General features: G+C 41.3%; 2 protein-coding genes across 17 annotated transcripts in view; both read right to left on the reverse strand.

Moving 5' to 3' along the window:
* Positions 1-369: 369 nt before the first annotated feature.
* Positions 370-21,413, reverse strand: IFT52 (intraflagellar transport 52). 6 transcript variants are annotated; one of them, XM_048820170.2, is made up of 15 exons: positions 21,305-21,413; positions 19,539-19,663; positions 18,679-18,766; positions 18,254-18,383; positions 17,438-17,513; positions 17,279-17,350; positions 16,099-16,225; positions 14,349-14,465; positions 9,254-9,340; positions 7,970-8,038; positions 5,592-5,746; positions 5,053-5,140; positions 2,208-2,316; positions 1,408-1,553; positions 370-846 (listed from the first exon to the last, which is right to left on the reverse strand). In XM_048820170.2, the coding sequence occupies exons 1-15, from the start codon at positions 21,320-21,322 to the stop codon at positions 799-801; spliced, it is 1,455 nt and encodes a 484-aa protein (XP_048676127.1). In that variant the 5' UTR covers positions 21,323-21,413; the 3' UTR covers positions 370-798. The 6 variants fall into 6 exon arrangements, with proteins under 6 accessions (XP_048676127.1, XP_048676121.1, XP_048676123.2 ...); XM_048820164.2 differs by lacking the exon at positions 14,349-14,465 and having other exon boundaries at positions 21,305-21,412; XM_048820166.2 differs by lacking the exon at positions 14,349-14,465 and having other exon boundaries at positions 21,263-21,355.
* Positions 21,414-22,035: 622 nt separating this feature from the next.
* SGK2 (serum/glucocorticoid regulated kinase 2) overlaps positions 22,036-25,596 on the reverse strand; it is a 41,205-nt gene continuing 37,644 nt past the window's right edge. For all 11 annotated transcript variants that reach the window (XM_048820420.2, XM_048820423.2, XM_048820421.2 and 8 more), the window contains 3 exons: positions 25,194-25,349; positions 24,347-24,436; positions 22,036-23,812 (listed from right to left, as the gene is read on the reverse strand). In XM_048820420.2, the coding sequence (XP_048676377.1) occupies positions 23,645-23,812; positions 24,347-24,436; positions 25,194-25,349 (414 nt within the window). In that variant the 3' untranslated portion in view covers positions 22,036-23,644. The remainder of the gene's footprint in view (positions 23,813-24,346; positions 24,437-25,193; positions 25,350-25,596) is intronic.

The raw sequence follows: 25,596 nt of genomic DNA on the forward strand, positions 1-25,596 counted from the left end.
TTACACTGTAGGCATTGTGTGAAAATGTTCCTTTTGAATTCTATGTATTCTTCCACATGGCTGCCCCTACCTTCTAAATTTACATGGTGCCTTACACTTTACAAAGACTGATCCACAAAGAATCTTCTTATCTTTGCCTAAGTATACTCCTTTCCCTCTGGAAGCTCATCCTTTTCCTCTGTAGTGACAAACCTACTTCTCTTGACTGTCAATCAGGAGGCAGCCACAGGGTGAGAGATTAGCATATGAGTTTCAGTCCCAATTCTACTTATAGCTACATACTCTGCTCTCCAGCACACAAAAAATAAATAAATCAATCACAGATGAGTAGCCTCTCTTCTACTATGAAATTAAAAAACTACAAGCATCTGTAAAACAAACATTTTATACTCAAACAAATTCTGCAAGCATTAGAGACAGGAAAATAAATACCAGAGACCGAAGTAGGGTTTGGAATGAAATATTTTCTTAACATAAGAATATTTCATAAATTACAGAATTATAGCTCCAATACAAAAATAGAAACAAGATTAAATATGGAATGTGTGTTACATAAAAAGCTTTTGAAAATTATTGCCACTTACAAGGCAAACCCTAATTTGGCATTAAAAAAAAAGTACCAGTTTAAGACTTTATACATATTTACAACACCCAAAGGTTCAAAGAGAATTGCTGAGGCAATGTCAACCAATATATTGAATAAACAAGTAGAAAAATAATTTACACTGAGGGAGGTACAATAAATGTTTTTGCTAAGAAGGTCAGTCGGTCTCTCCCTCTGACAGGAAAATCCAGTGCTCAGTAACCATTCTGGAATCCAGCTTCACTTGTGTCAATATCATGTTCCTTTACAGGGGTGGGGAGAAGAAAGGACAATATACAGTAAAAGTTATACACTTAAAAACAAAACAAAACCCTTCACCTTTAAAATGTACTTTTACTGATGTAAACCTGGAAGCCCTATTAATGAAACAGCTGATCAGAAGGGAGGCGTTCACAATTGACCCAGCAGCCCTAAACTTTGTAGCACCATCAGGAATGCTCTATTCTCAGTTACTGAGACCCAGAGCCTCAAAAGTATTTAGGCTCCTAACTCCCACTGAAATCAAAAGCAGTTAGGAGCCTAAATACCTTTGAAGATCTGGTTCTAACAGACTATAGTGACCTGGCTGGAGGCCCAAGCCATGAAGACAGAGTACCTTGAGTTGCAAGGAGGGAGAGAGAGACAGAGACACAGTAGGGCATGCAGTAAGCAGCAGAAGGGGGTATCAGATCTGAATGAAGCTAATCCCCCGACGCAGCCACAAAGAGCCGCCCTTTGCTGTGAGTAGAGCACCCCATGACAGAGGGTCATACCTAACATCATACTTTCCATACATTAGCTGTTCTGCTATTAAAACAATGTACCTGATTCAACTTCTTGAACTCCACCACTTGGAAGAAGATGTGCTCCAAGATATGCTTGGCATCTTGCTGCTCCTTTGGGAGTTTGTTTGTTACCCCTAAGATATCACCACATTTTCTGACATAAAACTCCAGGTCATCTTCAGTACCTAACAAGGACGCACAGAGTGAGGGAGACAAATCACACACACACACACACTCTCTCTCTCTCACTCACACACACGGAAATCATTCATGCATAAAGACATGGACCAGAAAGCAGAAGCAAAATGAGAGACCCATTAATATCAAATCAGCTGCAGTCCCACTACTGAGATTCACAGCAGGATCAGGGATTCTGACTGGCCCCACTAGATCCTGATACTGAACACTTTAAAATATTTTTTAGAGTAATGTCCATCACAAATTAGTGAGAGGAATCTAGGATCCTTTAACATGTATGGCTCCAAGAATCATATTCTAGTGACCACAGCACTGGAAGTCATTCTGGACAATGACTGGAGAGGAAGGCAGGAGACTCAGAAAAAGAAGAGTCACTCTGCTATTAACATTTTGATCTACAACATGTCATGCATGTGAGAAGGATATTTTCCATGGACCTGATTTCCAGAGATACTGAGAACCCCTAACCCTAGATGAAATCAATGTGAAGCTGTAGGGGCACCGTACATCTGAAAATCAGGCTCTATATTCCTACTGCAGCTAAAATGTCTCAAGTTATTTTGCTAAAGTTTTTCCTCAAAAGAATGGGACTTCTGTATAAATATGAATGTAATCCAACTTCAGAAGTTTGCCTTGCTTACATTTGTTTGTAATCTGTGCCAGACGAGCTTTCTCAGAGGAGAACGTTTCATCTAAGTCAAACAGGTCCAGACTGGGCGGAGGTAATTCTCTGAAAGCAGGTGGGAAAACCTACAAGAGAAGATTTAATGTATTTTACTGTCAAGTGTTTTCCTTACATGCTATAGAAAACTAGGAGATAGCTTTCAACTTGGATATCAGTAGAGCCTTTTGAAAATCTATGATAAGCCAAAACTCCACAATAAACTGAACACATTTCAAAACTTCATTTGTATTTCATATAGAGCTGTCGATTAATTGCAGTTAACTCGCACAAGTTAATTTTTTTGAGTTAATCACGATTCATCGCAGTTTTAATCACACTGTTAAAAGAATACCGATTGAAATTTATTAAATATTTTTGGATTTTTTCCCTACATTTTCAAATATGTTTATTTCAATTACAACACAGAATACAAAGTGTACAGTGCTCACTTTATTTTTTATAACAAATATTTGCACTGTAAAAATGATAATAGTATTTTGCAATTCACCTCATACAAGTACTGTAGTGCAATCTTTATCGTGAAAGTGCAACTTATAAATGTAGAAATGTGTGTTACATAACTGCACTCAAAAACGAAACAATTATAAATCTTTAGAGCCTGTAAGTCCAGTCGGTCTTACTTCTTGTTCAGCCAATTGCTCAGACAAACAAGTTTGTTTACATTTGCAGGAGATAAGGCTGCCCGCTTTTTGTTTACTGTGTCATCTGAAAGTGAGAACAGGATTTTGCATGGCACCGTTGTAGCTGGCGTCACAAGGTATTTACATGCCAGATGCGCTAAAGATTCAATATGTTCCTTCATGCTTCAATCACCATTCCATAGGACATGCGTCCATGCTGATGATGGGTTTTGCTCAATAATGATCCAAAGCAGTACAGACCAACACATGTTCATTTTCATCATCTGAGTCAGATGCTACCAGCAGAAGGTTGATTTTCTTTTTTGGTGGTTAGGGTTCTGTAGTTTCTGCATCAGAGTATTGCTCTTTTAAGATTTCTGAAAGCATGCTTCACACCTCACCCCTTTCAGATTTTGGAAGGCACTTCAGATTCTTAAACCTTGAGTCGAGTGCTGTAGCTATCTTTAGAAATCTCACATTGGTACCTTCTTTGTGTATTGTCAAATCTTCAGCAAAAGTGTTCTTAAAAATGACCTACAGGTGCTGGGTCATCATCCAAGACTACTATAACATGAAATATATGGCAGAATGTGAGTAAAACAGCTGGGAACATACAATTCTCCACTAAGGAGTTCCATCACAAATTTAATTAATGCGTTATTTTTTTAATGAATGTCATCAGCATGGAAGCATGTCCTCTGGATTGGTGGCCGAAGCATGAAGGGGCATACGAATGTTTAGCAATATTTGGCATGTACCTTGCAATGCTGGCTACAAAAGTGTTATGCGCACACCTGTTCTCACTTTTAGGTGACATTGTAAACAAGAAGCGGGCAGCATTATCTCCTGCAAATGTAAACAAACTTGTTTGTCTGAGCGATTGGCTGAACAAGAAGTAGGACCGAGTAGACCTGTTGGCTCTAAAGATTTATAATTGTTTTATTTTTGAATGCAGTTATTTTTTGTACATAATTCTACATTTGTAAGTTCAACTTTCACGATAAAGAGGTTGCGCTACAGTACTTGTATTAGGCGAACTGAAAAAATACTATTTCTTTTGCTTTTTTTACAGTGCAAATATTTGTAGTCAGAAATAAATAGAAAGTGAGCACTGTACACTTTGTATTCTGTGTTGTAATTGAAATCAATATATTTGAAAATGTAGAAAACATCCACAAATATTTAAGTAAATGGTATTGTTAAACTTATATCTCATAATATATAAGTAGTAGTATTGTTTAAATTTTTTTTTTAATTGCGTGGTTAATTATGGTTAATTTTTTTAATCGCTTGACAGCCCTAATTTCATAAAAATAACTAGATAGTCTACATATTGCCTAGGAACAAGCATGCCAGCACCTCTCCTTTTTCCCATTTCATTTTATTCTCTTAGTTGTTTTCTTTTTTAAACCAATTAAAACCAAGGACAAGAACTAGATCCTCTTCTGGCCTGGTTATTCCTATATAGGGGCCAAGAAACAGCTAGAGTCTGAATGTGCAGTTTCTATCGCATTCTTCTACTCAAGGCTCGTAAAAGATGTGTGTCTGCCCACCTCCACCCCCTTGCTACAGTCAAAGGAGCATGGGGTTCAGTCTCCAAAGCCTGTGATTCCTCACAACTGCAGAAACAGCTCTGATGTGAGCTCAGCAAGGATAGAATAGCTCTGGTTGCTCCGCTGCCTCCTTGTGGGAGCCCTAACGAGAGCAGGATGGGAGCCTGACTGCCTCTGCCTGAACCTAGGGAAAGAGTTAAGATACTGACTGTGGCCCCAGGACCTTTCTGAAATAACATTTGGCCTTCACACTAAAAACACTGGGCACCGCTGGCTCAGAGCAACATAAAGCAGCTAGGGAGACTTGTGGAAACACTAGATGTATGGAGCATTTTAACATCTTCAGGATATAGTGCGTTCTGCTGGCAGCTGTCTCAGTTTGCTTATCCTGTGTGCACTTAAGGGGTTTCATTGTTTTCAGTCACATAATCTGACTGAACACACATTCATAAGACCATAAAGAGTGCTACTTCATAAAAGGCATGTACTAAGGCACTCAAATGGTTAATGTTCTACCGTTTCTGTCTCTTCCATATAGTTCTTTACAATAAAGATAGAATCCACCTTGTAACATGAACCTATGCCTCTCAGGGGTCAGTAAGGAGCTCAGTCAGGTAAGATTACTCACAGCTGGCTGGAGTGCAGGTAGTGGAGTCTCAAACTGAGGCTGAATGAGCTGGAGAGGTTCATGTTTCACATTCAGCTGTTCATAAGATCTACAATCAAGAAAAAGGCACAGTCTGAGGGGAGGAGATGATAATACATTGTCTGTTTACACTTGCATGTGTAAGATACAGACTGTGAATTTGAATTTGCCCAGGACACCAAGGTTAACACCCTATTTGTGAAAATATGTCATGGGTTCTTTTATGACCACACTTACACAGTAACTTTGATCTCTGCAACAACTACAAAGCAACTGCTTCTAAAAAATGGACAAGCACTCACTACAACGCAGATAGATTGCTCAGCTTTTCTATTTGTAACCTATGGCATGTTTAAATCCAAGTGTCCTAGGGTGAAAGTTCAGGGTATGCATCTAATCGGCATCTTACAAGATTACATTAAGGAAGTGAAAGTGTTTCCTTCAGTATAGGTATGCTTCCAAACACACCAAGAGGAAATGCAGAATAAGACCAAACACACAAACACTTCATAGTTGCTAACTTGATAACTTTAGGGAGGGAGGTTGTATCCAGCTGATAAATTGACATATCAAAAAGCGTTGTGAAATCTCGTGGGTTCTCGTCTCCCTCTTGTAGACACACTCGTAGTCGCTCAGACAGCGTGGCTATATCCGGAAGCATCGTATAGTCTGAAATCTGAACACAATGACACTGCTATGAGTAAGGGGAACTATCTCAAATACGCTCCTCCTACTTTGTACTTCACTTAAAAAAAAAAATCATTTTTTCTAGATGAGATAACTTCAGTTTACACTTTTTCCCTCCCAAGACTCTTCACAATGCAGGTCACTATACTTCGTTAAGAATGTCACAGAGAACTATTTAGTTTCATGTGAAAAGAAAGTGAACACGAGCGCCAGCTTGCCTGCTGCAGGTGGAAGCTAGGGTGCCAGGCCAGTCGGTCGGCTGTCCCTGTGGCCCCGGCTAGGCGCAGGGGCGATCAGAGAAGCTCTGAATCTGTGTGTGCCTACCCCCAACCGCAGCCAATGGGAGCTGCGGGGGCGGTGCCTGCAGGTGGACCACTGGCAGCGCGCACCATGCATAGCTGCCTGGCCACATCGTGGCCGCTTCCGGGAGCGGCACGGGGCCAGGGTGGGGGGGATCCTGCCTTAGCCCTGCTGCGCCGCCAACTGAGAGCTGCCTGAGGAAAGCAGCACCCAGCCGGAGCCCACACCCCTCCCTGCACCCCTACCCCTGGCCCCAGCCCTGAGCACCAACCCACTCCCAAAGAATGTACACCCACCCCAAACCCCCTGCCATGAGCCCCTCCCACACCCTAACTCCCTTCCAGAGCCTGCACCCCAACCCCCTGGGGAAAGGATTGTGCCCAGACTAGGAAGGTGTCCAGTCTGAGAAAGAAATTTATTGAAGCATCTCTAAGGATGAGATTTTACCTGTATTCAGTTGTATTACCGTATTAGGTTTAGATTTGCGTGTTTCGTTTTACTGTACTTGGTAATTCACTTTGTTCTGTCTGTTACTACTTGGAACCACTTAAATCCTACTTTCTATATTTAATAAAATCAATTTTTACTTATTAATTAACCCAGAATACGTATTAATACTTGGGGGTACAAACAGCTATGCGTATCTCTCTATCAGTGTTATAGAGGGCGAACAATTTATGAGTTTACCCTGTATAAGCTTTATACAAAGTAAAACGGATTTATATAGGGTTTGGACCCCATTGGGAGTTGGGCATCTGAGTGTTAAAGACAGGAACACTTCTGTAAGCTGCTTTCAATTGAGCCTACAGCTGTTAGGGGACATGGTTCAGACCTGGGTCTGGGTTTGCAGCAGGCTAGTGGGTCTGGCTCAGACCAGGCAGGGCACTGAAGTCCTAAGCTGACTGGGCAGGAAAGCAGGGTCAGAAGTAGTCTTGGCATATCAGGTGGCAGTCCCAAAGGGGTTTCTGTGATCCAACTCATCACAGAAACCAGTGGCAAATAGGATGCCAACACGTCCATGACTGACATTTTATGATGAATAACTACCCAAATACGGCAGAAAATCCTAATCTACAAGTGGCAAAAACGCCATGGATATCTCCAAAATTCCCCTGAAAACAGTTTCAGTTTTTGAGACCTTGAAGTTCATTCACTACAACATCTGGATGCAATACCAACAAAAGCCACATTAGAAGGTACATTAAAATACTGTTTGTTCTTACATCTCTCTCTAAAATGTTGAACATTTGAGTTCAGGATCCAAACTCAAATATCTAGGTAAAAGCTCGACCAGAACATCAGGGTTAGCATCCATGCTGATGTCTCAAAGAGCGCAGTTAATGAGGACTGAATCTTGATCTGTGAGACTCCAGATTATGGGGGTTTAAGTAAGACTATAACTGGATTTTAATGTCTTCTAGTTATTTTCAATCAGTGGCAATTGACACATTATTACTCAACAACAAAAACATTTAACAAAATGCCCTGCTAGAGAGAGATCTGACTTGCCAGGTTGCAGTCTGAAGAGACTTTCTAAACCTGAAAATTAAACAAAACTCTTAAGGCAGGGGAAGTCAATTATTTTTTGTCAAGGTCCAAATTTCTTGATTAAAGTATAGTCATGGTCCAGACTCCAGAGAAAATAAAATAATAATAATGATAATATGTAAATGAAAAGATTTAGGGGTCCCTTCAAAAGCATCCGGTGATCAGGATTTGGCCTGCTGTCTGCCTATTTACTACCCTGTCCTAAGGGATCTGTAATAAGAACAGGTTTCAGAGTAACATCCGTGTATCTGTAATAAGAACATAGATACAGCCTTGAACTATGGGGTGCTAGGCAGGTACTTCTGTAATTCTGGTCCTAGTGGATTAAAACATTATTAGCTATCACACGATGAATGTCTCTTACCTCAGGGTCCTCTGCATCAATCTGATTTAAATGGATGTCCGTGGTTGTGAGCCACTGGAAAATCACATCCTGTGGATCCAGAGATGCATGTTAATTTTTTTGGAGTGCCCGAATAGTTTACTGTAATGCTAAAACATTTTAAAATTCCTTGTCAAATCCACCCGTTGGAAGAGATGACGTAAATACGAAAGAGCCGGATAAAACAACAAAGAATATCAGGGGGAGAAAAACGGTAATATTAAGAGTATTTGTATTACTTACCAAAGCAACAAAAACATGGCAAGGAGTGCACTTTATAATGGATGCAGGTCAATTGCAAGGCAAGAGGATGAAAACCAATTCAGTTCATCCACCTGAATAACGTGGGCTGTCTGAAGTTCATAAGTGTTCTTGAAAAATGCAATAATGGGTAAATGATTGCTGAATTGTACTTTTAGGGGGAATACTTGAACAGTAGAGATTGCTAGCTACTGGACTTGGGCAAGGACTATGGGGACAAACTGGCAAGTGCAACTCAACTGAGTTGCGTTAACTTAGAGAGGTTAATTTGGCCTTATGTTTTTAACATGTATTTGTATAGCAATGCAAATCATGACAGTCCTTTATCAGCCAGTCAGAATACTCCTTTCATAATATTTGTTTTAAAAAGGAAAAAATGTATAGAGAGGTGCACGAAGCTCAAGATGCAGTTACAAATCGGCCTACAAAAGAAGTCATGTTACAAAGAAACACAAAGAACATGTAGACACAAATTGCCTAATAATCTGGATCAAATAGAACAGTTATCTAGGGCTAGAACAATGATTGTAATACCAAAATTCTCTAACCCCCTCCCCTTTTTTTTTTAAGTAGACAGGGATGGTAATACATACCAACTTTTGTGAAGCACTTTGTGATATTTAAACAAAAGGAGCTGTAAGTGCAAAATATTATTGTGTTGCCACATTTCTAGCTGTGACAAATTTCAACTATTTAATGACCAAAAAAACCCTACTGCATATTTTAAACGCACACACACACAAACAATCATGGTCAAGAGAGCAGAAGCAGTAAAAAGCTTTCCAGAATTCCGCTTTGCAATATACAGAGTTAGGTGCTCAACTGCTATCAGTGCCTTTGAAAATCTCTCTCACTATTTCAATGCCAAGTCTGGTTCTCCATCCCCCAACTATTTCATAGTGATGCTAGTATCTGTGCTCTGGGAACAAACTACAAGGGTTGGGTGTGCTTGTGAATGCTATGAAAAGACTAATGATAATTTTAAAATATATTTTAAAAGTCTACCATGATCTTGCCATTTTCTTCTTTATCCAAATATTGGTCACTGAACATGTGGCAAGATCCCAACACTGCCATTTTTCCACCTTGGTTCTGTCAACAAAGTTAACATATAAAAAAAAAAGTCAGATCCCAAACATTCAGGGGATTTCATACCATGCTCTAAACTATTACATTATTTTAATTAGAGGGAAATGGGAACTTTGGAACAAGAAGTAGGTATGACAACTTGCAAGAGGACAATCTGTTGAACGTGTAGCATTAGTATAAAATAAATGCATTATTTTAGAAGATTTATTCTTTTATTAAGATTACCTTAGAAGAAGTGCTCTGTATGAATGGGATTGGAGGGCTATTTCATGGGCATTCCACAAAGCAGAGCAACAAATAAGATTACATCAACAATAAGCAAATTGTATGTATTTTATTGTAGTTTTTGACTCCTTAAAAAAAAACAAACCTACTCATCAATAGGAGCAAGACAGATAAGATCTTAACTGAGATTAATACATAGGTGCGCATGAGATTAGTTCTCTTAAGTAATTCAGAGTCAGTACCTGCAAAAGTGAGGCATGCATGCAAGTCAACATAGCTTTCAAAGCCCCAGGCTAGCTAACAAAACAAAGGCATAGCAATTTTTGCTGTTTATAAGTAGAGTTACAAAAAATGCAGACAATTATATTTTAATTAGCTGAATTAAAAATGTCATATAAAGAATTATGTAAAAGGACACCCTTCCCCCAAAGAAATAGTAAGTTTTCAAGACAGCACAACAACCAGTTATATTTCTTGTGGGCACCAAGATAAAAATTCATAGCAAATAATGTAACCATAAAAACCGCTGTTGTAAAGAACTTGAACTTGCTTCAAACAGGGTTCCAGTTTACTTGTATTGATCAAAGGATAAACATAATGGTAAATTTCTGAGTATGAATGGAATGCTTGTACTTTCTATTTAGCTCCTACTTGGTAAATGACCCCAGGAAAGGAAACAACCTAAAGCAAGTGACTTTTATCCCCTAACACATCCTCAGCTGTTACTGTTTCACAGAAATGTAGGGATAGAAGGAACCTTAAGAGGTCATCTAGTCCAGTCCTTCGTGCAAGACCAAGTACACTAGATCATTGTGACAGACTGTACCCCATGTACATTCTTTTTACAAAACCATTTTGTACAAAGTATACCTTGTGAGGTATCACTTGAAAACTCAATCTGCTGAACATTATTGTCCAGGTAAAATGTGTGGCAACACTGTATGTAAATGTATAAGATTCTACTGTATAATATTGCTGTGCCAAGTTCCAAACCAGGCCCAAACCAGTTTTTCAGACACAAAAGACATATTGACACCCCGGCCAAGTATCAGCATAATCAAATGGACTATCGTGGGCTATCAACCGATTAAGAAGCCATTCTTTGGCCGGAAGAAGGGTAAGAACGAGAACTTTACATATTGGCAATGGAACAGCTGAGGGGTTTCTGGGTAAACAGACTGACTGTAACCTGAACCCCAGCTGGAGGTAATCCTCAAAGAGGGGAGAACGGTATAAGAATGAGAAACAGAGGCTTCCAAATCGACTCTCTCTACTCCACTCGTCTCTGCTCACAGCAGCAACACCTGAAGAAACACTGAACCGTAGGAGGGGTCCTGGTCTGGAGGCTTCCAGTCAATAAAGACTGTGAAGAGTACAGGGTGAGAAAAACCTTTGCTTTGAATCCATTAAGCTTGCTAAATTGGATACCAATCTGCATTTTATCTTTTATTTTACTTGTAACCCATTCTGACTTTTATGCCTCATTACTTGTAATCACTTAAAATCTATTTTTCTGTAGTTAATAAACTTGTTTTATTATTTTATCTAAACCAGTGCGTGTTTGGATTGAAGTGTTGGGAATCTCCACTTGAGATAACAAGGTTTGTGAATACCATTTTCTATTAATGAAATGCATAGTCCAGTAGAGTGCTGGCCAGTAAAAGATGCACATTTCTGGGAGAAGATCTGGGACTGAGAAGTTGCTGGCATCGCTCTGTATGTAATTCATGAGTGACTGGACGCAGCATTCAAGTAATTCAGTTGGAACGGATTTTACATGTTAGAGGCTGTGTGTGCAAGTGGTTGCTCTACCAGCGAAGCAGTATAAAAGGCATGCCAGGTTAGAGATTTGAGAGGACACAACGGTTCAACAGTTCAAATTGTACTCTCAGGAATGTCACAATCTTCCTTGACAGGTGCTTGTCTAACCGGTTCTTTAAAATCTATAATGATGAGGATTCTACAACCTCCCTCGGAAGTCTATTTCAGTGCTTAACTATCTTTATAGTTAGATTTTCCAAATATCTAACCTAAAGCTCCCTTGCTACAGATTAGGCAATGACTTCTTGTGCTACCTTCAGTTGACATGGAAAACAATTGATCACCGTCCTTTTTATAACAGCTCTTACCATATCTGAAGACTTATCAAGTCCTCCCTCAGTCTTCTTTTCTCAAAACTAAACATGCCCGGTTTTTTTAACCTTTTCAAATAGGTCAGGTTTTCTAAACCTTCTATCATTTTGGTTACTCTTCTCTGGACTCCCTCCACTTGGTCCAGATCTTTCTTGAAGTGTGGCGCTCAGAACTAGATACAGTACTCCAGCTAATGCCTCACCATGGCCAAGTAGAGCAGGACAGTTACCTCCCATGTCTTACATACTACACTCCTGTTAATACACCTCAGACTGATATTAGCCTTTTTTGCAACTGCTTCGTATTGATGACTCATTTTCAATTTGTGATCCACTATACCCCCAGATCCTTTTCAGCAGTACTACTGCCTAGCCAGTTATTCCCCATTTTGTACTTGTGCATTTGATTTTTCCTTCCTGAATGTAGTACTTTGCACTTAACTTTATTGAATTTCATCTCATTGAATTCAGACCAACCCTCCAATTTTCAAGGTGATTTTGAATTTTAATCCCATCCTCCAAAGTGCTTGCAACCCCTCCCAATTTGGGATCATCTTCAAATTTTATAAGCATACTCTCCATTCCAAAACCAAGGTGCTAATGAACATACTGAATAGTACCAGACCCAGGACTGACACTTGTGGGACTCCATTAGATACATCCTCCCAGTTTGACAGCAAACTGGTTGGTTGATAACTACTCTCTGAGTACAGTCTTTCAACAAGTTATGCACCCATCCTACAGCAATTTCATCTAGACCACATCTCCCTAATTTAATTATGAAATTAAGATATATCGTGTCTATTGCTTCCTCCCTATCCCCAAGGCCAGTAACCCTCTCAAAAGAAGGAAATTAGGTTGGTTTGGAATTATATGTTCTTGACAAATCCAAGGGACTATTCCTTATAACCCTATTATCCTCCAGGTGCTTACAAACTGATTGTACAGTAATTTGTTCCAGTACCTTTCTAGGTATCAAAGTTAGGCTGACTGGTCTATAATTTCCTCGTCCTCTTTGTTCCCCTTTTAAAAGATAGGTACAATGTTTGCCCTTCTCCAGTCCTCTGGAACCTCACTGGTCCTCCATGAGGTCTCAAAGACAGTCCTTAATGGTTCCAAGATTGCTTCAACTAGTTCCTTAGGATCAAGCCCTGCCGACTTGAATACATCTAACTTACCTAAATACAGTGGAACCCCATTAATCCAATCTCACTGGGACAGGGGCCAGATCGGATAATCAAAAATTCAGATAATCTGCAGAATGGACAAAGAGCTTCAGCTCTGGACAGTGGGCTCCCACTGTCAGCTCCGCTGGCTGCGGCTGAAGCATCAGTTTCCCATATTCCTGTGTGTGCACACTAGTGGCTTGGTTAATACTGAGAGCCAGATAGTAGAGGCTCGAATAAAGGGGGTTCTACTGTATTCTTTAACCTGTTCTTTCCCTATTTTGGCTTATACTCCTTCTTCCTTGTTAATATTAATTGTATTATGTATCTGGTCACAATTTACCTTTTTAGTGAAAACTGAAGCAAAATAGGAACTAAACACCGCAGCTTTCTTCATGTTGTCATTTAAGCACTCTCCTTCATCTTTGTCTTACTCCTAATGTATTTAAAGAACCTCTTCTTATTGCCTGTTATGTCCCTTATTAGATTTAACTCATTTGTGCCTTAGCCTTTCTGATTTTGCCCCTACAAGCTTGTGTTATTCTTCTGCAGTCCTCCTTAACAATATGTCGATGTTTCCACTTTGTGTAAGATTCCTTTTAGATTTTCAGGACTTTAAAGAGCTCCTGATGGAGCCATGCTGGCCTCTTACTATTCTTCATATCATTCCTTCACATTGGGATAGTTTGTTTTTGTATCTTTAAATAGCGTCTTCTTGAGAAACTGCTAGCTCACCTGAACTCATCTTTCCCTTACATATTCTTCCCATGGGACCTTACCCCTGTTAAAATCTGCTTTTTTGAAGTCATTGTCCTTATTCTGCTGCTCTCACTCCTTCCTTTCCTTAGGCCTGGTCTAAGCTGGGGGTGGGGAGAAATCCATCTAAGTTATGCAACTTCAGCTACGTGAATAACGTAGCTGAAGTCGACGTACTTAGATCTACTTACTGCGGTGTCTTCACTGCGGTAAGTCAATGGCTGATGCTCTCCCGTCAACTCTGCCTGCGCTTCTCGCCCTGATGGAGTACCAGAGTCGATGGGAGAGCGCTTGGCGGTCAATTTATCGTGTCTAGACTAGATACGATCACTGCCTGTCGATCCAGTGGGTAATGTAGACAAACTCTTAGAAAAATGAACTCTATCACTTATTAATCACTTTCACCCAAACTGCCTTCAACTTTTAAATTCGCAGCCATTTCTTCCCTATGTGTCAGAATCAAAACTAAAATGTCCACCTGGCTGCTTCCTCCACCTTCTGAAACAAAAAGTTGTCCCCCATTCATTCCAAGAACTTATTGGAAATTTTGAATTTTGATGTATTACTTTTCCAGTGGATGTCAGGGGAATTAAAGTCCCCCATAACTACTAGGTCTGTGTTTTGGAGATTTCTGTTATTTTGTTCTCAAAAAGCCTCATTTACCTCCTTTCTGATTTCCTTATTAAGCTTATCTACTGTTCTTCTATTATATATTGCTATTCTTTTCCCTACCTCACTTCTCTCAAACAGATTATATATTTTCTTTCTAATCCTTTTCTCTGCCCTGACAGAGATTCTACCATTGTCTTCAGCTTCATCCTCCAGCATTTTGTCTATAATTTCCTCCAGCTAAATAGAAAAAAAGAAAGCCTAATTAAAGATCAGTTCTATTCCCTTGACTTTCACGCTATTTTCTTATATCAAAAGGGAGATTGCCAGGGAGAGCACGTGATGAGAACTCTGATGGAAACAACATTTTCTTACCCCCTCTGAGGAAAGAAGCAGAATCTTTAGAAGATCATTGGTAATTTTGTTGAGAATCAAGGGCCAAACTTCCATATAGCCGAGGCACGCTGTTGTGCTCACAAAATATACAAGCCCTTTCACTTGTGCAGTGAAATCAGATCACACACACAAATTATGAATTAGATGGATAGGCATGCACAGTTATCTGATTTGCACATGCAATTGTTGCCTAAATAAATTTAAAAGACTGGCTTCAGATTATCAGGTTCTCATCTCACAGACAAGCGTTCATTTAATTTTCTCACTATATCAAAACCAAAAGAAAACTTATACATTCAGAAATTTAGGGAAGATAACATTCACTAAAATTTAATTAAAGAGCTTTTAAAAATACATTACACATTTATGCCCTGTCTCCTTTGCGACAAACCTGCTAGCAGCAACTGTGTTTAAATTCACATTTCTGATCCAGTTTCCTTGGCCTGTATGGTCTAGAATTTTTTTCATCTGACAACCCTGTTAGACTTCAGTTATTAACTGATGCAACAGATTACCTAAGGGTTGGGATAACCACTTTACAGTTTAGTCCATAGCACTGGTATGTTGTTATGGTTCTCAGATAAAATATTCCTGTCCAAGGAAAGAGTGCTAGAATTCAACTAAACAGCAGTTTTGAAATGCAATTTGAACCGGCACGGTTCTGATCCACGGGGGATCAAGGCTTTATATGGACTTGATGGTTAACATATTACAGAAATGTATGTTTGTGCATGTAATTTCAAAATGACCACATGTATAAACACTCGCTCCATAAATGTAAATAAGAGTGGTGGGCGAGAAAACTGTTCCGTCTATCATTGCCATGGAAGTAGGCAGGCTGCGATTTGGCAAGTGCTGCCCCAGGCTCCCCTGTCTTAAATGCGCTGGCGACCTTGTCATAATATGACTTCATGCACTTTTATTGCCTCTAATTTTTTATGGGGTCTATTTTATCCATAACATGCATCTGTAACTTTGTGCACATTTAGGGGAGGAGTCCCTACATCGCTAAGATACCAAATATAAAATTTCATGTTAACATATTAACCATTAAATGTAAGCATCACTTAGTACTTATTATGGAGAAATGTTTGCAAACTAGCAAGTCCCAAAACAAAGTCAATGGCTAAGATCATGGATACAAACATCTTTTCAGTTCCAGAGTCCCTAACTCAAAATTGCCTACCTATGCAGCTGAACTGATAATAGTTACTAGATGGTTACTACAATGGTGGAAAGAGAGTAAAACTGGAAATAAGAAACAAAAAGTACATAATCTTTGGTGATGATCAAACATTTTTCTTCTTTGAACTCTGTGCAATAGAGCTTTCCAGAAAAAAGAATCAAAGAATTGTCAAGCGGGCTCAAGGGCTCATAGGTGCTTTGGGAGTAGAAACAGGTGTATGTAGATCTGCCATACCATACCGTTGCATTTCTTTACTGGGGGATGGATAGCTTATTTCATGCAGTATTGTACCTTATAATGGTAAAAAGCCAGAATGGGTCTGTTGAGTGGAAAGCAGACAGATCCTGTGGACAGAACAGCCACTGCTGGTTTCATCACATTCAGTGTGGCACCAAATGGATACACAAAAGTGAGAGCCCTGCAGAAAATACAACCATTTCATTAGTGTCTGCTAAATTTCAGAGGCTAGATTTCTTAACTTTAGATTTGTCGATGATATTCCTGATAAGTGACTGATGTTCAATTCTGCATTGTTTGTTTAGAGTTAGAGGCATGAGTAATATTAACCAAGCTGAGACTCAGATTTTCAAATGCATAATTTGGCACACGTACAAGTCATGGTCTGTGTGCATAAATCCTGACTTGTGTCAGGAACAGTGCAGGCTCACAAAAGCACACTTTTGAAATCTTGCTGACTAGAATAAGATGTGGGAATATTTCCAGAGTTTTTTATGGTTGGAATTTTCAAGAAGTTTAAGTGTAACGTTTTGGTTATCTCTCAGGTATTCCTAGATACGAGAGACAAGTAGGGGTAATTAACTCTCAAATAAATATTCTGGAACATAACTATACTAAATGTTTCTGCACTTAAATTCTTTCCTATAATGAGCACCGTAATCAGTACAGCCCCGAAATAAACCATAAGAAAGAACACAATTAGCTACAGCTGTTTGTGGAAAGGCTGATGGTTCTTCAGTATTCTTCTGCCCAGACCAAAGTAAAGGAACTACAAGGGGAGAGAAAGAGGGAAAACCACCAAATTCTTCAGGTGTATGAGTTTCCCAGGATTAGCACCTTTCCCCCCCTTCTATTGAACTCTTCTTGCCTATGCCTAATCCACTCAATTCTATATGTCTGCAAGGTACTAAGGATGTTCACCATTTTATGTCCTTTAAGCCTTTTCAAATCCACATACAAGGTTCATTTAATCATCACAGGTCTGGACAGTAGGAATAGATGGGACTCCCTTCAGAACCCTTCATTGTTACTCAGATTGGCTGGCAAGCGTTGCTAAAGAATTCATCCATTTAGGATTGAAACTAGAGAAGCAAGAAGCGGAGACCAACAAATGAATTAGGAATCTTAACAGAAGCACTGTGTACTTCAGTCATTGCCCTGGCCCAATAATTTAACTCTTCATGACTGTACTAAATCTTTCCTTTGAAAAAGCTAGTGAAGAAAATACACTTACTGTGAGTCATTTCCACTGTTGTCTTCATCTATTATCCCAAGCACTGCTTTCCCTGCAGCTCTGCTGATTTCCCTAGAAGAGGTGGAAACACAAATCTGATTAAAGTTACATGAATTTGCAATAATGTTACTCACAGATTTAGATCCCCAAAACAATTACCTATTCAAAACTCCATTGGAGACTAAGGCTTCCTTAGGATGAAAGTACTTATAATATACATTTCTCACCACAGCATCTTAAAGAAAAAAGAAGAAATTTAAATCTTTTATGGAGGCAGTTTGTCTAGTACTTAGAACATAAGACTGAGAGTGATGAGATGTGGGTTCGATTCCTATTTTTAATGCTACAAGCCTGGGGCTTATTTGGTTCCCAGCGTAACTTGGAACAGCCTTAACCTATGGCCTCTTTTTGGACTGCAACTTCAGGCATCAAAAGACAGTGGGAACACTTATTCCAAAATTCAGATGAAGATATGCAGACACCTAATCACCTGAAGTGCAGGCACAATCATGTGTCTACCTGCCTTCACTTGAACCTGCAATTATTTTCAAGCACAGACAGGGAGGCCAGGTTTTAAAAAAAAAAAAAAATCTGGTTCAACAAGTTCAAATTTTTATTGTGTGTCTTAGAGGTTTCCAAAACTATGATGAACTCAATAACACTCTGGTGCAATAAAGAGTGAACCCACTACCCAACTGCCACTAAAACATCTGAAAAATGTCTTATTTGGTGAGGACACACTGCTTATTTACACTTGGATATTGCAAGAACAGCTGAATGGAATTTTACGAGGCTGCAAAAAAATTCACTGCTGGGTTGAGAATGAGTATGGAATAACTCAGCTCACAGACTATTTTTCTCTCTCCTAAAAGACAAACACTTGAGGAAAAAGAAGGCTTATAATGGAAGTGGCTTTGAAACCCTAATTTGTAATAAGAACCATACATGATTTGCATCTACAAAAGTTCAAGTTACCATTATTGACCATGATTCCATACTCTTCTAACAAGAAGTTAATATTGGTGTCATATCGGGATTCACCACCTTCTCCCAGCATCACCAGGATATCCCCACCCTCTTCTAGATATTTCTTCAGAACCTCAAACTAAAACAATAAGATGGAAAAAAACACAAGAACACAGTTAGAGGCACTAAGTATAGAACTCCAAAGAACTATATGGAAATGAGGCATAAATGGTTTCAGCTACTTGCAACCAACTTGACTCTAGAAGATCAAGAAGCGTTCAAATCTAAATGTATGTAGAATAGGCTTTCCAAACAAAAATGCTATTACAGAATGTTTTGGGTCACCTTTCTTCTGTCTTCCTAGACAAATCTGGAAGCATAACTAATCTGCAAACCATTGTTGGCTTTTTTTCTTCTTTATGAATATTTCTTACCTCAGCTGCAGTGAACTTCTCTCTGGGCCCTGCTGTAATCCACAATTTTACCCCAGCTAGCTTCTCGGATGTGATCTCATCTTTTAAACTACGAATAAGTTAATAAAGAGACATATTACATTGTAATTTTAGATACAATCCACGACTGAATCCTGGGCTGCCTTTACATAAAGAACTAGGCAGAGGAACACAAAGCAAGTCACTTCAGTCAGTCACTTTACATCTGTTTACCCTGGTTTTAAATTTGATATTTTATTATCTCAAATAACTACCAATTTGAACTGACGAAGGAAAATAAGTATTCTAGAAAGACACTGTGGCAGATCCACAGCTGATGTAAATTGTTGCAGCTCAGTTGACTTCACTAGAGCTATGGCAATTTATATCAGCTGACAATCAGCTCCACTCTTATTTTTCTGTGTTTTAATTCTGATTACAGCAGGTGGGTGACCAATACCATAAACTTGATGTACAAAGGCTAGGGTTCAAATTATCTTGACATTTTTTCCTATCATTAGATATTCCATGCAGCACAGAGGAGTACACACACATTTGGAACCTCACCATTATCAGCTAAGCTCTGTCCTCTCCACTGCCACAGTACCTGAAAGTTCAAAATAAAAGTCCTCCAACACCATGCAACAGCAGAGCTACAGCTAATGCCACTGGGTAGAACCAAAGGAAATAATCCTTTTACCTTTCTATTAACATTCCCAAACATTTCTATATTATGAATTACCCCCCAAAGTCAGCATTAAAATGGTCCCATCTCCAATTAGCTTACATGTAATTACTTGTTCATGTCAGTTTCAATCTTGTGTTATAAAGCATGAAAAAGAGAGCTGAAGAAAATCCCCCACCTCTGTATCTTCCATTTACTACGAAGCCTCTTCTGTAAGGACTTGTAACCGCTGTTGACAGTGAAAATCTCCTTTTTGGATGCATTGAAGACTATGGTGTTCCGAAGCTCTGTCTCCATAGTGACCTCAAGAATGAAAGAACGGAGAGAACCAAAATCAGAAAGGAAGAGCAAAAAAAGGTACTATTTCAGACCAGTCTCTGAATACGGAACGCATGCACGCAGATGCTGGCTGGCGTGGAATGTGTTGGTGCAGGAACGGAACATCTGAACTAGAAGAATTAGGCCTAAAGATTTCTTTGTTGTTGTTACTTAAAACGTTTACTGCAATTTTAAACAACATACAGACAGAAATATAAAATAAAACTAAAACCTACAAGAAACTTCCCTACACAATAAAAAGAAGAGGCAACATCCCAAGAAGCACCCAAGCTTTCTCATTTTGTTTCCTCAATATATGTAATCAAAAAGTTATATTAGATTCACTAACATATTGTATTGAAAAAAATCACAAAAAATAACATTAAAATGAGAGCTGCAATCTTTTATGGTTTTCAAAGAACAAATAGGACACCCCTGAGCTAAACTATTTGGACCAAGGACCTTGTCTACTTTCTGTAAAGTAGCTACCACGCTGTTGGAATTCTATAAATAAAATAAATAACCACTACCTCTGGACCCTCCTGGAAGTCAAGGTTGAAGCATAATCGCAGAGAATCAGACGGTTAGCTGGTTAAACTTAGGCTATGTTGACACTAGCATTTTCTGGCAAGTTTCACTATTGCACTACTAACCTGTTGCAGCAAAGGCATTTTTACCACTGAGTCACCTAACCCAGTTCAAAGCAGGTCTAAACACAGAGATAAATCTTTGGGACAACAGGGACTGTCTTTTTGCTCTATATTTGTACAGTGCCTAGTACAATGGGGTCCTTATTCAGAGCTGGGGGTCCCAACTGCTACTGCAATATAAATAATAAAGCTATCTATCTCCATACTAGAGGGTAGCACAATGCATGCGGTGGGGGGGAGTAGAGGGGAAGGGCACAGAGCAGGGGTGGCCAACCTGTGCATGAGCAGGAACCAGAATTTACCAATGTACCTTGCTAAAGAGCCACAGTAATACATCAGCAGCAGCAGCCCCTGCTCCCAGCACCTCCCACCCACCAGTAGCCCGGCCAATCTGCACCTCACCCTCCCTTCCTTCCCACACCTCCTAATCAGCTGTTTTATGGGGAGGCAGGGGAGGGGGGAGGAGCGAGGGCAGGGCAGGCTCAGGGGAGGGGGCGGGAAGAGTGGACAGGGGCAGGGCCTGTGGCAGAGCCAGGGGTTGAGCAGTGAACACACACACACACACCCCAGCCCATTGGAAAGCTGGGGCCAGAGTCGGTGCCTGGACCAGGAGCCGCATATTAACTTCTGAAGAGCCGTGTGTGACTCCGGAGCCACAGGTTGGCCACCCCTGGCACAGAGCACCGGGGTGGTGCACCTTCACCTACTGTCTCCATGGGCAGCGTAGCGCAGTGCGTGGTGGGGCGACCCCTGACCCACTGTCTCCGTGGGAGGGGTGGCACGCTGGCTCTGCCTGAGCGATGGGGGAGCTATGCTCTGTGCGACGGGGTGGCACAGTGCACACGGGGGTGGGCAGTTGGCGCTACCCCTTGACCTGGTGTCTCCATGGGCCTCCGCTCCACCTCCTCTGCGTGCCCCTCACAGTCCTACCCACCATCGCCCCGGCGGGAGGGGGGCGTGAACTCCCGGGCCTTACCCGCGGAGTCGCCACCATCTTCCTGCGCCCCGCCGCCGACCTCGGAGCGGTAACTAAGGGCCGCTCCTTGCCTAGCAACCGCCCTTCTGCGCACGCGCAGGGAATGAATTCAACGGAACACGGCGGCCGGAGCAGGCTTCACGTGATGACATCACGCCGGCTCCGCCCTCTCCCACCATTCCAGGGGACGGGAAAGTTGCACCTACTATTTCCTGGCACGGGGGGGGGAGTTGGACTCTACCATTCTCGATGGGAGGGTGACGTGTGCAGGGATAGCGCCTGGGCCCCAGGGAGCGGCGTGGCCCCTTCACTCGCTCTGAGCGCCAGCTGCTCCGTGCAGCGCTGCTCCCGGCACCTTGCTCCCCGGGCTGCTGGAGGGGAGGGCTCGGGAGCGGGCACGGGGCCAGCGCTGGATGGGCTCCCACCCAGGCGGTTACCCAGATCCTGCCCTTCTCACTGGGCGTGCAGCTGCTGTCCATTCCACCCCCCCTCTTTTTTGGGGGGGAGAGGGTGGGCTCCAATAAGCCATCACTAGGTGGTGATAGCCTCCGAGCCACAGCTGCAAGTGTGAGAGTTTTAAGTTGGTCACAGAGTCTCGGGGCGAGGGGGCACCCGCTGATGCTCCAGCAAATGGACAGCTAGATAGCTCACTGAAAACCCTGGTTTTTTTCCTCCCCGCCCCCTCCCCCAGAATTGCAGACAAGCTGTGGAGGTGAATAAGTTAGAGACCATTCACTTTAAAATAGGACTTTTTTTATTAATATCTTCAGTATGTACAATAAAGGTAAAATTGGGCAAGAATAAAAAAAAGTTCCCGTGCTCTTTTCAATGCAAGTATCACCAGTGCTCCAGCCTGTTAACAGAGCTTCTAGAGCAGAAGACAATATGCTCATTTGGACCAGTCTTTAGAAATCCAGGTTTTTCATGCTAATATCGTCCATGTGTGAACAAGTAGAGGAGAGTCTCAAAACACTATGAATAACATTTAAAAAACAAAAACAACCCAGACACCAGCATTTAAATTAAGGCAGAATGAATAAATTAGCCTTTAACACACACACACACACACACACACACATATATCAGATTCCATTTAAATTTGGGAGCCTTTTTCAAAAAAACCTCCCACCTACATCATCTGGGCACTCAGATTGGCGGTTGCCCATGGGGTATTCAGTAGGTACTACTACATGTAGGATTTGGAGCACTTTCATACTTGGGAGATCTGAATTCTTTAATCCTGGCGGGAAACCAGTTCTCATTCCTAGGGTGCAGAGCTCCCAGCCTGGAAGGGTGGAATGTAGTTAGTCCAACACTCAGATTATGCACAAATTTGTCAAGTGATAGCTTGAGTGAAGTGGCTATGTCAAAAAGACTCCAAACCAGATCCTTAGCTGGTGTAAATTACTGTCACTCCACTGTAGTCAACAGAGCTATGCTGATTTACACCAGCTAAGGATCTAGCCCTTCCTTTAAAAAGAAGGGAGGGAAGATATTACTAAACACACATTAGTACCGGTCAGTTACCCTTTGGCTTGTTGTTAACACACGTTACTAAGGAAAGTTCAGGGAGTTTTGCTGGATGTGCATATTTAAGTAAAGAATCCTATGCCATCTTCCCATCACAGTGACTCGTCACAGCATAAAGAAAGGCCCGGTCTACACCTAAACCTTAGGCTGACAGAGCTATGTCACTCAGGGCTGTGAATTTTTCATACCCCTGGGAAACATAGTTAAGTCTGTCGACCTAAGCCCCAGTGTAGACAGCCCTCCCACAGAAGACATCTTTCATTGACTTAGCTCCTGCCCCTCGGAGAGGTGGATTTTACTACAGCAACAGACGAACTCCTTCCATTGCTGTGACTACACTACAGTGATGTAACCGCAGCGCTCCAGCTGAGCCACGGTAGCATTTCTAGTGTAGACATACCCGTAGTGTGAACAGATTTCCTCCTCACCGTTGATGGAGCAATCAGACAAGAGGGAGAAGACAGACTAGCTACATGTACGAGGCACAGTTACACAGACACTTCCAAAATAAGTAGGCCAGTTGTTATTGGGTAAGTGACATGTAGTGTACTGAGATGTGGTTTTGGCATGAATGCTTCTAAACATAAATAAGACCATGGAGTTAACTTCAATTCTGTAGGAGTAAAATCTCCAACTAGGATGATCAGCAGCCTCCCTGCCAGAGAAAGGGAAAAGCGTTGGGCATTACAGTGAAAGAGTTCAGGTCCATGCCAGTTAGTGTGCTTGTCCAAATTTCTTTAACAGTCATGAGCAGAGGACAGTGCCACTTTTAAAAATAAGATCATAAGTTAAAATTAGGTTTCCCCAGTCCTATTTAAAAACCTGAAAGTCCTCATCAGTCGGTGCATAAGAAAACCCTAAAAAAGCATCTGAGACACTGGAGCCGCTGGCTGCTAAGTCAGGAGTCCGGGTGATGGAGCTCGAGACCACTTCTTGGGTGAACTCTGGGTCAAAATGTCGCAGATCAGCAGGACCAGACTGAAAAAAGAAACCATATATAACATCATGTCAGATTAACAGGCCTAAGCTTTCAGGCAGGTTATTTCTTTAGACAGAACTGTTTTAGACAACTGTGACCAAACCCTTATTTTATGTTCCCACAAAAGAGACACTAGCTTACAGTTCAGGAAGTATACTTAAACAGCACTGAAGAAGATGAAGTCACCAACTAAGACAACTAGCAGTGGGGCAGGGGAAGAGGGGGAATTCTGCAACACACACGGTCTCTCTCCCCCCTCTCCTGCCCCAGAACTTGCCGACAGCATCCCCCGATAAGTGGATCAACTAGATGCGCTGAATGTACTATGGGAAGATGAGGAGGAACAGACAGGAAGAAGATGCAAGTTACTTTTAAGTTTCCAGAGGATGATGATTTCTGCCCCCCAGCCCCACAATACCCCACATCTAGAATCAGCTAGTATATTTGAACAACAGACCTTTGACCAGTGCAATCTCAGTTCCCTTCCCACTAAAATTATGCAGGGGAACCCTGCATCAGCCACCACTACTTACCACATTGGGGTTGAAGGGAGGAGTGATCCTCTTGTGATACAAGTCATCCCAGTTTATTGGGCTGAAGAACACATGATTCTTTATCTCCAGCTGTAAAGAAGGATGAAGGGGGGAAATAATCACTCTCCCACCACCTTCCTCCTCAACCATCCCTTTTCCAACAGTCACCAAATAGGCACAGGCTCCCCGATAGTGGATGGTTGTAGCTTTACAGCTACATACAGCATGTTGGAAAAAAACAAGTTGTAATGTTCCTCATCTTGGCAGATTGGAGTATCCCCAACACAAAAGACTTCATGAGTTTACTGTATCCTGTTTATGCTACAGAAACACTACATGCTGGCAACCCAGCCCTTCCCCACACCTTTAACCCATGACAGCATAAAGTCCCCTTCGCAGGACTTAACATCCTGTGCCCAGTTCTGAACCACAGCTTCCTGTTGTGTTGCTAACATGGAGCTTTACCACCACCACCACCCCCGCCACACACACACACACACACACACACACTCCCAAAGCCACCTCGAAGTTATATTTAGATACACCCCTGAAGAGACTGCAATTCACAAGTCACACACAAGCAATATCATGGTGCTTTAAAAAGCTGCCAAGCCAAGCCTTATGGGACACTGCAAGGAAGCTAGGGTCCAGGGCTTGAATAATGAACGTTTACCCAGAGGAAGCTTTCTTTCTGCTATGGAGAGATGTCCTCCCAGTTGACACTGAAGTCTTCCTAAGACTAAGATCAACCAATGCAGAACAGATATGAAAGAGAAGAGGGGCTCGGAGGAGGGGTGGGATTGGTTGTCTACGAAGAGAATAGGTTAGGATGGGAAACACCACGTACAAAATCCATCTTGGCCCCCAGCCTCCTCTTCTGGTCTTTGTGAAGCAGTCCCTGTAAGATATCACAAGCTGCCATGGTCTTGGTTCCTTGGATCTGGAGTGGCTGGTGTAGAATATTGTCATACATCTGAGACACATCCTGGCTGTAAAAGGGAGGCTGATAGGGAAGAGAAGAGAAAATCAGCTACATAAAACATGAGATCTGTAATGAAGCATGCAAACAATTTCACAGCTGAGAGAGACAATTCATCACATTCCATTTCTACAGGTTTCAGAGTAGCAGCCGTGTTAGTCTGTATTCACAAAAAGAAAAGGAGGACTTGTGGCACCTTAGAGACTAACAAATTTATTTGAGCATAAGCTCCATTTCTACAGTGTGTGCGAGGGAGAGAGAGACAGGTGAA

The sequence above is a fragment of the Caretta caretta genome, chromosome 13 (assembly GCF_965140235.1).
Source record: "Caretta caretta isolate rCarCar2 chromosome 13, rCarCar1.hap1, whole genome shotgun sequence".
Classification (NCBI taxonomy): domain Eukaryota; kingdom Metazoa; phylum Chordata; order Testudines; family Cheloniidae; genus Caretta; species Caretta caretta.